At 33.1% G+C, this 12,298-nt stretch overlaps 1 protein-coding gene and 1 pseudogene across 4 annotated transcripts in view; one reads left to right on the top strand and one right to left on the bottom strand.

Moving 5' to 3' along the window:
* PARPBP (PARP1 binding protein) overlaps positions 1 to 12,298 on the top strand; it is a gene marked incomplete at both ends in the record, with an annotated part of 54,783 nt that overhangs the window by 18,154 nt on the left and 24,331 nt on the right. For 2 of the 3 annotated variants that reach the window (XM_081059603.1, XM_081059604.1), the window contains 2 exons: positions 7,971 to 8,141; positions 9,280 to 9,434. In XM_081059603.1, coding sequence (XP_080915729.1) covers positions 7,971 to 8,141; positions 9,280 to 9,434 — 326 coding nt within the window. Of the gene's footprint in view, positions 1 to 7,970; positions 8,142 to 9,279; positions 9,435 to 12,298 lie in introns of those variants that run through there. The other variant, XM_081059605.1, reaches the window with a different exon arrangement.
* On the bottom strand, positions 6,395 to 7,187 carry LOC308502201 (small ribosomal subunit protein eS4-like; annotated as a pseudogene). Its single transcript has one exon. The product of its transcript is annotated as a small ribosomal subunit protein eS4-like (transcript).

Genomic DNA, 12,298 nt, shown 5'->3' with positions numbered 1-12,298 from the left:
AATATGGCTACTTCCAAATTCACTGTCCCAGTAAGTTAACACATTTGATGAATCACCTTCATTTTTCAGGAAAAATTGCAAAGGCAGGTTCTCTCATAAGTCCCATGCTATACAGATAGCACTTTAAAAATATATGTATTTTATCACTTCGCTCAAATAAATACCTGTATACCTACTTCCTAGACTTAATGTGCTTTATATCTACATCTGATAGTTTTTCTGTCGTATTTGAAAGTTAAGTTATGACACTTAACATTACGACACTTAATCCCTAAAATTCTTAAGCATATCATTTCCTGAAAATAAGGGCATAAGCACAATATTATTATCATATATAAAAAAACTTAAGTATTCCATAATATCATTTGCTATCTTACCTATTCAAATTTCTTGATTCATCTCCAAAGTGGGTTTTACGTTTCTTTAGATTCTTAATGTAACAGGTATTATTTAACTTGTTTCTCTATTTCCAATAAATTGGAAGTTGCATCTAAAAGCTTGCTTAGATTGAGGATTGACCGTTTCTGAACAAATACTTCATAACTGTTGCCGAATATTTAACTTTGTATCGCATCAGGAGACAAACTCAAGTTGCCTCGAATTGTCAGTTCTCTCCAGTATAAACGTGTGGCTTTACCTTTGCTGTCAGCAAGGATCTGTGGGGTGATACTTTGACACTAAATTTCCTGTTTCCCAACAACCTTTCACCCAGTGGTTTTAAGCACGTGTGGATCATGCTTGTGTGAATCAATGATTTCTTTAGAGTTTTCAGAATGGTGAGTTTTTAACTCTGTCATCTTTCATTAATTAGCTGCCTGGCAGAGTTACTACTTAGTTCTTTCTCTTTAATTTCCAGTTTGTGAGTTGGTATAATAGTTATTTATAATACAGGAGGCTAATTAGGTATTTTTAAAATTGATATTTCTCCTTTTTTATGTTTGTATATATTGCTATAGACTCATGGAGTTTTATGTATTCAGAGGTTTTTTTTTCTTTTTCTTAAATTTAATAGGGTGACAATGGTTAGTTAAATTATCTAGGTTTCAAGTGTACAATTCTATAATACATCATCTATATATCACATTGTGTGCTCACCACCCAGAGTCAGTTCTCCTTCCATCATCATGTATTCGATTCTGTTTACCCTGTTCTACAGTCCTCTACCCCCTTACACTCTGGTAACCACTAAACTGTTTTCTGTGTCTATAAGTTTATTTGGAGTTTTAAAATCAATTATAGTCATTAATCTTTGATGGTAAAATAGAGGGATCCCCTTCAAGCTGACTTCTGCGTCTATTTTACATGTCCTGTTAGACTTTTGAGTACTCCTCCTTTTCTGGTACACGAAAATATCCCAAGCCCACCTTTGAATGTTTCCTGCTCAGATTTGTGATTCCTTTTAGTGATTTGTAACTGTTTTCTCATGCTCAAAATTAATTTTGCATTCTCTTCGTTTTTTTCTTCTGCCCCAAATCTTGGCAGAATGCTTACCAAATTTCCTGGTCTTTTCCCAGTGATACTTACGGAGTACATTCATACATCAAGATGTAGATCATTTACAGATCTCTTCTTTTAGATTTGTCTTACAAACTCTACAGAGAGAAAACAATACTTGTTATTGTGCATTTTAATTAAGAGCAATGAGCTAATTTGGCAGGTAAAGTGACCTAAGCTTTTAGAATTTTGGCTTACAGGTATAAAACATCTTAAAGGTATACCCATGAAAAAGGATTCCAGTGTATAGAAATCTCTGGGTCTTTATTTTAAGTATATAGTTTTCTCATTTAAAAAACAGTGATAGTTTCATTGTATTAATTCTCTACTTTTTGTCTCTTGTCTTCTTGAATTCTATTTTACAGGAGAATTTTGTCTAATAGTTAGCTGATGGATTAGATTTTACGAGGACTATTAAAGTAGCAGCCATACCCTCGGCCATTTTTCTGTTACTTGCAGACTTCTAATTTTTCTTTTTACAAAGTATTTTTGGAAAGCTATATATTTTAAAATTCCGAATTAACTTTTTGGTCTGCAGTCTTGCAAAGATATATTTTTATCACCAAATGTACTTACTAATGCCACACCAGAGTTCTTAAGTAGATGAATGGAATGAATTTGAGAAACAATATTTTTGTTTCCTTATTTTATTTGACTTTTTATTTTCTTTTTCCTAAGATGAAACTGTTGCTTTAGAAATTCTGAAGTAATGAAAGGAAAAATAGAATAAAGTCCCCAAAAGAAAATCATCAGTTAAATAAAAAATTCTACCAGTTCTCATCCAACTTTTTTGGGGTCATTATTTTAGTAATTTATGTGTTGGCAAAGAAAGTAAACAATACCTGCATGAATTGTTAATCTTCTTAATTTAGAAAAATTGACTTCAAATTGAGATTGAATATCTGTGCTTCCGTAATAAGGAATAGGAGAAGAAATTTGGAGTTGTCAGAAAGCTTAAATAAAATTGTTCAAATTCTAAAACATTGCAAATATTTTGTGGTATGGATAGAATCAGTTTATTAAACAAATGAACAGAACGGTATCTTTATTTTTGGTGTCTTGGTGAAAGCTTCAATCTTGTGGATTTTTTCAATTTAGGTCCTTACTTCTGGACATCGTAACTGTATTTATGTGGAATGCTTTTCCAGAGAGCTTCTTTATAACCCACTTGCAAATACAAGAGCAAGGAAACCATAACTGCCATGTTATCTGACCATAATGATAGGGATAGATTTCCAATTGCAGCCGTGAGTTAAAAGAAACACTCTAACTGTGAGGACGGCAAGTTTTTCCCTGATGTTTGCCTAGCATCAGAAGGACACATTTGCTAGCCTTAAAGATCAAGTTGTAGATGTGGGAGTTTAAGACCTGTTTTTGTACTCAGTAAGGGTCAAGTATACACATACTGCTAAATACTCATTAATTTGGGACAGCAGAAGCACAGTGAAACTAAATGTAGTTTTATGAAATTAAATGTAGAAAAAGTAAAAACATTTTTGATTACAGTGTGAATATCATTTGTTCTCTGTCTTGATTTTTGGCACATTGTGTTATTCTCCCCAAATGTCAAAGAGATAAAGAAGAGAGATGTTTTAGACAGAATTTTGCACTGGGAGGTTAAAATGGAAATCTTTGTATTATAGATTCCCATGAAGTATTGTGATTTACTGTGAAAGTAAAGAGAGAAGGACATTTGAAATCTATGCGGAAAACTATGTTCTCTCTTAGTTTATAAAACTTGAGGACAGATCTTAAAGATGATTTTAATTTAGTTATACCTTAGAGTATTTGTCTTTTTAAGGCAATGTAATAAAAACATATGAGCACTTATTTGATCCTACATTAAGTTTTCATCAATAGTTTCAATTTTGAAATATCTAAGACTACTATATGTATTAATTTTTTTTTCATTCATCATTGAACAAAAACTGATTGAGAACCTATCAACAAAAATGGATTGATTTCCTAATATAATGCCAGTCATTCTTTTCATCCCTAAGGATACATCATTTACTCTCATGGAACTCATAAAGTAGTAGAAAGCTTAAGAAAATAAAGTATTTGAAAGTATTAAGATCTATGTAGAGAATTATAATTGGCTGATATGCAGAATTATAATAGTGATAGAGTATGTGAATGGCTGGCTGCTTTATATTGGGAAAATAGGGAGCCTCTCAGCAAAGGTAATAAATGCTAGTATCTTTAATATTTAAGAAAAAAAGTGTCATAGACTTAATATTTTAACGTCTTTTATTTAATCAAATTATATTTCAAGTCCATATTTAAGGTAACCTTTTCCGGTCTAATGAGGTTTTTTTTAAATTGACCCTGTTTCAAGAATTGTTTTTCACATGGAATTTAAATATTTCAAAGTATGTTATCTTTAAAAGTGCTTTTCAGATGTATATGAACTTGAGACTTCCTTTATAATTATTTGGAGACTTCCTATTGATTTGTAACTTTTTATTGCTACGTCGTTAACTCTCTTTATGCCCTTTATCTGACTGAAGGAGAAGCACAGTATATGTGAAAGAACTGAGGCCCATGTTAAGTTTTCTCCAATATTCTCTTGTGCTTGAATGGTCTTTAGCTCTGTTTTAGGCCTATTAATGTCAACATCAACTGTTTGCTTAGCATTTGGTTGAATCTCTTCATTTTAATATTTAGTTGTCTATTTGATTTTGTCAAAGTCAGTATCTTAGTAATTCTCCCAATACTTAGCTATTTAATTTCAGCCCTTATATATATTCCTGTCAGGGATGTAGGCAGAGGACAAATAGTGTCAGTTGGCCCATGCCCTACACTTCAGGGGCCTTCATTATTGGCTGTTACTTAGTGGTAAATGTATGCACGGGATTGAGATCAGGCCTCATCAGAAATGCAGGTTTTGGACTGTATCTTTTATATCATATTCTTTTTTTTTTTTTTTTTTTAAGTATTCAACATTATTTAATTTTGCAGCTTCTGACAATGCATTTTTGTATTTTTGCATAGCATTCTTTTATTTATTTTATTTTTTAGTTACAATTGACGTTCAATATTGCATTAGATTCTAGCATTCTTATATTCCTGTTAGTTTCCTCTTTCCCTTTTTGCAGTATTTCCCAGCCATTTATCCTCTGCCTGGAACAATACTGGGGACAAACTTCTTTCTCTAACTCTTTTTCTACATTCTGTGCTGACTGAGGCATCTAATTTAAATATCTTCACGTTAGCACACTTTTTTCTTAGCACAGTTTAATTTCCTTGTTTCTCCCAGTATTCGATGCAATATTGTTCTTGAGTAATGTGTCATTTTTCTGTTCCAAAATTAGTTGTGTTTTTTTTTTAAGTAAACTACTTTTATTTGAAGATAACATGACATTATACGTATATAGAAAATACTAAGAAATTCACGCATGCAATTAGAGCGATTAAGTTTAGAAAAATGACTGGATACAAGATCAATAACAAAAATCAATTGTATTTCTTTACACTAGCAATGAACAATCCAAACATAAAGAAAACAATTCAATTTATAGCAGCATCAAAAAGAAAGTACTTAGTAATAAATGTAATGAATAAGTATGAAACTTGTACACTAAAAACTATAAAACGTTGAAAATTAAAGAAAATCTAAATAAATTTAAAGGTATCCCATGTTCATCGACTGGAAAACCTAATATTATTAAGATAGCAATACTCCCAAATTGATCTACGCATTCACTGTAACCCCGATGGAAATTCCGAATACTTATTTTGCAAAAATTTATCAGTTGATCTTAAAATTCATATGGAAATGCAAGTGACCCAAAGAGTCAAAACAACCTTGAAAACGATGAACGAAGTTGAAAGATTCACACTTCCCATTTCAAATCTCACTACAAAGCTATAACAATCAAGACAATGTGGTATTAGCATAAGGAGAGACATAGATCATGAAATAAAATTAGGAGTCCAGAAATAAACTCATACATCTATGCTCAATTGATTTCTACAAGGATGCCAGAACCATTCAATGGTAGAAAACAGTCTTTTTAGTAATGTTGAGACTACTGGATATCCACATGCAAAAAGATATATTTGTACCTCTACTTCATACCACATACAAAAATTTACTCAAGATCAATCAAAGACCTAAGTGTAAGAGTTGGAACTGTAAAACTCTTAGAAAAAAACATAGGAGTAAATTTTCAAGACTTTTAAATTTTCAAGGCAACAGTTTCTTAGATAAAACACCTAAAAAATAGATTTGGACAACATCAAAAATTTAAAGCTTTTGCATGTTAAAGGACACTATCAAGAATGTAAAAAGACAACAGAATGGGAGAAACTATTTGCAAATCATATACCCGATAAGATTGAGTGTCCAGAATACATAAGGAACTTTTACAACTCAAAAATAAAGACATTAATAACACAATTTAAAATAAGCAAATGAGGATTTGGATTGTCATTTATCCAAAGAAGCTATAGAAATTGTCAAGAAGTGTATTAATAGATGCCCACCACCAGCCATCAGGGAGATGCAATTCAAAACCACAATGAATTGCTACTTCATACCTGCTATGATAACAATAATTTTTTAAATGGAAAATAACAAGTGTTGGTGAGGCTATGAAGCAACTGGAACCCTCATACATTGCTTGTAGGATGGTAAAATGATACAACACAAAGGATCTTTGTGGTAATGGAAATGCTACGTCCTTACTATATCCATCAATATCCTGGCTGGTACTGTACTACAGTTTTGCAAAATGTTATTGAGGAAAACTGAGTAAAAGATACATAGGGTCTCTATGTGCTATTTTTTATGATTACATATAAATCTACAATTATCTCAAAATAAAAGTTTTAGTTTTTTCATGCTATATTATCTTAAGTACAAAGACTCTTCCAATTATGTCACCTAGAGATCATTTTACCCATTGCTCTTTTTGGCCGCCAGGCTCTTATCTCTTTCTTCAGCAATGGTAAGGCAGATACCCTTTCCACGGGGAAGAGAAATCCATGGTTTGTTGCCTCTGCCAATAACAAAAATGTTAGAAACCTGGGTGGCAAAACTGTTGCCATTGGCATCTTTCACGTGAACTACATCAAAAGAACCAACGTGCCTCTCTCTGTTGGTGATCACACCAATTCTTCCCAGGTTAGAACCTCCGGTCACCATGCACAGATTACCAGTGTCAAACCTGATGAAATCAGTAATTTTGCCAGTCTTCAAATCAATCTGAATGGTGTCATTCACCTTAATTAGGGTATCAGGGTAGCGGATAGTGCGAGCATCATGAGTCACCAAATGTAGGATTCCTTTTGTGCCCACAAAGATCTTTCTCATTTTGCACAACTTGTACTTGGCTTCCTCTGGTATAATACGGTGAACAGCAAAGCGACCCTTGGTGTCGTAGATCAGACGGAAGTTCTCTCCCGTCTTGTCGATGCTGATGACATCCATCAAACCAGCAGGGTAGGTTACAGCAGTTCGGACCTTGCCATCAATCTTAATGAACAGCTCCATGCAGATCTTCTTTACTTCATCTCCTGTTAGAGCACACTTCAGTCTGTTCCTTAGGAAGATGATGAGAGGGAGACATTCCCTCAGCTTGTTAGCGACCAGTGGATGGATGAGGAGCAAACACACCAGTCAATTTATCCAGCATCCTCTGCTTTGGAGATGCTACACGCTTCAGGTGCTTCTTGGGACCACGAGCCATGGCTGAGCTATTGCTTCATATAAATTCTCTTCTTTCGGCATCTCTCACATCACCACCTGTGAGATATAAGCGACACAAACAACCGACGATGCAGACTGGGCCGGGGTGGAAGCTGATCCCAAAGTTAGTTTTTTTGTTTGACCCTTTTTTTTTTTCCTTTTTTCGTATTAGTTTCATATGTACAAAACACTGTAATAGTTAGACATTTATCATTTATACCCCTCACAAAGTGATAACTGCCCTCCCTCAAAGCATTTTTTAAAAATTTGTTGATATATATATATATATATATATATATATATATATATATATATATATATATGTTAAATTCAAGGTTATTATGGTTGACAATTGTTAGCAAAAATTTCAAGTGTACAGTTTCAATTGTTAGCAAAAATTTTCAGGCGTACATAGATTTCAGGAGTACAATTCTGTATTACATCATCTATATATATCATATTGTGTGTTCACCACCCAGAGTCAGTTCTCTCTCCATCGCCATATATTTGGTCCCCTTTACCCTCATTTTCTAAGAGCCATTTTACAATAATTATGATAATTGGTATTTAGTCATAGCTTTTCATTGCAGCAAGTTGGTTTCATGAGCAAGGATATATAAATTGTCCAACCCAAACTTTGGATCTATTTGGCAATTCTTTTTTCCAAAGATCTGAGTGAGATACTGTCATTGAATGATCACAAGTATTTTTCACTACGTATAAAAAGTGTGGATTTAGAACAACTTCAATAAAGAAAATAAAATAACAATATTTTATTGTATAGGTGAAGTTACTAGCAAAGAAAATTATCTACTCATATTTGAACTTGCTAGTGAATTCAAAGAATGACCTGGCTCTGGCTCATATTCTCAATATTCCTGATAGAGGACTTGGAAGAGAAGCCTTCACCGATTTGAAACATGCTGCTCGAGAGAAACAGATGTCTCTCTTTTTGGTATGAATATGTTGCATTTTCAAGATTTTTAAAATAAAGACTCTTTGAATAGTGGGTCCATGTACCGTAATATAGAATTATTTTAACTACCATAACGTAACTTTTAAATTGTTATTTTATGTCCTACTGCTGTATTTGAAAATCCATAGCATTTTTATTTTTTACTATGTCCTTCAAATTTGGCAAGGGAGAATTTCTCTAAAGCAGTATTTTTCTACATGTATTCTATAGAGTGCTAGCCAAAGGCAAAAAGCTCCTGTTAAATGCTTCTTGAATAAATGGGTCTAAGGGCAAAATGTTTAGAAATAGTCTATACCCTTACTGGATATACATAAATTCATGTTTGTATATCAAAAGCTTCAAGAAGTCCTGCCATGAAGAAATCTTCTTAGGTTAACCTTATTATTTAATCTGTTGTTTCCTAAGTTATTTGACCGTGGAACTTTTCGTCAACTTATTCAAATTTCATAGAATTTGTCTTTCTTAGGATACACTTTGGAAAATACTGCTTTAGAATATTTCATCTTTGATGGAGATCCTTTTATATATAGCCATCATATATGTATTTTTATCATTGTAAAGGCAAGGCCTTTTGAACTATACATGATCGAACAATCTAGGATACGAAACTAGATTGGACTTAGTAATTACTTTGTCTAAATCTTTATTTTACAAATAAAGCTACAGTTTGGAAGAGTTGAATTAATTGCCCAACCGTGAATAGTCAATCTCTATAAGAATATATATATATATATATTCTCTCTCTATATATAGAGAGAGAATATATATGTGTGTGTGTGTGTGTATATATATATATATATATATATATATATATATATATATATATACACACTAATTCTTTATAGTTAATGATATACTTCTGTGAACATATTGTGCCCTTAATTTGTCCCCTAACTCAGCTTCTCGGTTTCTACCTGCATTGCTATCAACCTTGCTGGCATGAATTCCACATGGCACCTGTTTCTTTGATTATTTGCTTCTGAATTAAAGCGTGGTATGAGTCATAAAAGTGCTTCACTTTACTTGTATGCCCAGAATTATATAAATATACCGAGCTTCATAGAGTAAATTGTAGTTTTAAATCATTAAATATAACTGAATTTGGTTTAATTCCTAGGTGGCCACATCATTTATTAGAACACTGGAGCTTGGAGGGAAAGGCTATGCACCATCACCATCTGATCCTTTAAGGACACATGTAAAAGGATTGTATAATTTTATTAATTTCACTGACAAATTACATGAGATTCTTGGAGAAATATCAAATCCAAGGTAATGACTTTTCACAATTTGCTAATGTGTTTTACTAATCTATCTTTCAAACTTCACAGAATCGGAGGCAGGAATGTAAGAGCTATTGAAATGACCAATCATCAGACCAAACAGTAAGGAGAAGAAACAAAATATCTAAGTGAATGGAATATGATCATGTGACCTTTCCCCCTAAATTTTTGCCTCTCTGTGATTCCAACATTTTGCCAGAGTCAAAAGACAAGGTCAAATTGAATTTGATTACAGAAGGGGGTTTACCATTTATCTTTATCTGGAAGAAACAGATTTTTTTTTAGGACTGGAAATGACCTAATAGATAATTTCTTGAAACTTTTTATTTAGCAGTAAAGGAAACCCATGTCAAGAATGAGTAAGGAAAGTGATGAAGATATTATGAATTCTCAGGGTTTTTTTTTCTCATTTTCTTATGCATAAATCTTTGGTTCATCTGGAATTTGTGTTTGTATGACATTGGAAGTAAGAAATTGTGTGTTTTTTTTCCTTTTTAATCTAATAGATTTGTTTACAATATAAGTGTATTGGATGGTGAATAACTTTTAGACTAATTTTGGAGGCGACAGAAATAGGTTGTATATGTTAGCAATTGTGATAGATCTGTCAATTTGGTTGGTATGCCATTATACAGTACTAAGAAAAATAGCTGGAATTTATTGAACACTTATGTGTCAGACATTGTACTAAACTCTTTATGGGGATTATCATTTGAGTATTACAACAGTCTTACATGATAGATACTATGTAGGTACCCAGTTTAGAGAGGAAGAAACTGAAGCACTGGATTAAGTAATTTATCCTAGTCACGTTGTTTTTAAGCAGCAGAGCTGGGATCTGAATTCAACCAGTTCTGACCCTGGAATCCATTCTCTTAACCACTACATTTTATTTTATGAAATTTTTTTCCATTTCAAGTTCCAAGAAGAATTTTTTTCAGGCTTCTATTCTGGATTTCATCCTTCTACATATCTTTTTTTATGGATATTCATTATAAGGAAGTAAATTTGGAAGAGGGTTTTGACTAGACTTATGGTCAATATCAGTGATATCTTGTGAACTCCTAGATAGTATATATTGGCTGGCCATTTCTCCTGAGATAGTAGGTAATTAATTTTTTAAAACATTTTATTTTTAGCAAAGTGAGGTACATATATTTTGTTGAAGTCAAATGGTACTACAGACTTGTAGTAAAAACGCCCAATTGTTTTTTGTGTATGTTTATGTTTACCTCATTTAAACAAAATTTTAATGCAGCTACTTTGGATTTTTCAGTTTTAGATATTATCTGTTAACTTCCTACCATGGAAGATGAGGATTCGCAACCCATTCATCAACCAATCACCCTCTCATCAGTCCCCCTCCCCCTAGACAGAGATACATACGCATACTTCTCTTCTTTCATCCTTCTAATACAGTTATATAGCAACTTCAGGTTAAATCTTTGATTTATATTGTTATGATTCTATAAATATTGCCTATAGCTGAACTATGTGATGTACTGTGGTTATACTTCCTTTCTTGTACAAATTTTTGTGTTTTTTTCTAAAGTTAATATCTACTTTTTTCTTTACTTTCTATATATTTATCATCAATTCTTTATTGAGTGTGTCAACAAAACTATATAATTTCTTCTTAATATTAGTCATTGGTCCATTCTGATTTTTGCCCTTGAAGACGTTCTTTCTGGAGAGTCCATCTTCTTCATTCAATCTGTATTTTTGCTTGCTAGGCCTGTTTCAGAGTGGCAAGTGTCAAGCTTTATCATCGCCTTGTGAATTTTCTTTGTACCTTGTTTTGTGGATCTCATGACTTTATTTTAAATTGGTAAACCCCTTATTTTGCACAAAGAGCTTTCTGAGAAAAAATAAATGGGAGGCAAATATCTTTATTCTACTCTCACATTTGATTATAAGTGGTCTTACCATGTTTCATTTATCGCTCTAAGATTATTATCTTTAATTTTTAAGATTATCTACTTTCCGGATGATCTTTGTTTTATCAAAGTTGAGTGTCTTTGTTTGTTTTGGTCTCTTTCATGTTAGAGGTGTTCCAAAAATGGATGTTGATTCTGAACTGTCCTTTTCTATTTAAGAATGAGGCCCTTCTAAAGCTGATTAAAAGCTCTGTACAGTGGTCTTCATTATAGCTTGCTAGTCCATGTCTCTTGTGTTGGGGATTCTCCAAATGTCAGTAACTGTAGGTCTTTTCTTGGGACCTTCCCAAAATGTCTACAGGGGAGGCATCCTTTAGTCTCTTTCCGAAAGCTTTACCTCTGGCTAGCAATATTCCGGGATTTGAGGCCGAGTGGGTAAATGCTGAGTCGCCCAGTTCAGCTCGCAGACTTTTACTTAATCCCTATGTTTTCAGTACTGGTGCCTCTAGATCCGGAGCCTCTCTGGCTTAGTTTCTTCAGAGTCATCCTGCTTTCCATGCTGCGGTGAGAGAAGTGCACTAGCCTAACTGGTCAGAAGGGGAAAGGAGATTTAGGGGTCTAAGTGTTCATTATGTAGACTTTCAGCCAACTTTCTTATCTGCAACATTGTGTTTACCATAGTTTCACTGTGGCCTCCCATTTCTGAGATTATCAGGCTGCTACTGTGTTTCCTCGAAAATAAGACCTAGCCGGACAATTAGCTCTAACGCGTCTTTTGGAACAAAAATTAATATAAGACCGGGTATTATATTATATTATGAGACCTGGTCTTACAATAAAATAAGGCCAGGTCTTATAGTAAAATTAGACCGGGTCTTATATTAATTTTTGCTCCAAAAGATGCATTAGAGCTGATTGTCTGACTAGGTCTTATTTTCCGGGAAGCATGGTACTTACTTATTGGTGTCTCTTTTAG

The sequence above is a fragment of the Rhinolophus hipposideros genome (genome assembly GCF_964194185.1).
Source record: "Rhinolophus hipposideros genome assembly, chromosome: 9".
NCBI classification, from domain to species: Eukaryota; Metazoa; Chordata; class Mammalia; order Chiroptera; family Rhinolophidae; genus Rhinolophus; species Rhinolophus hipposideros.
Note: the sequence above shows the minus strand (reverse complement) of the source record. Positions and strands in the feature narration are given on the sequence as shown.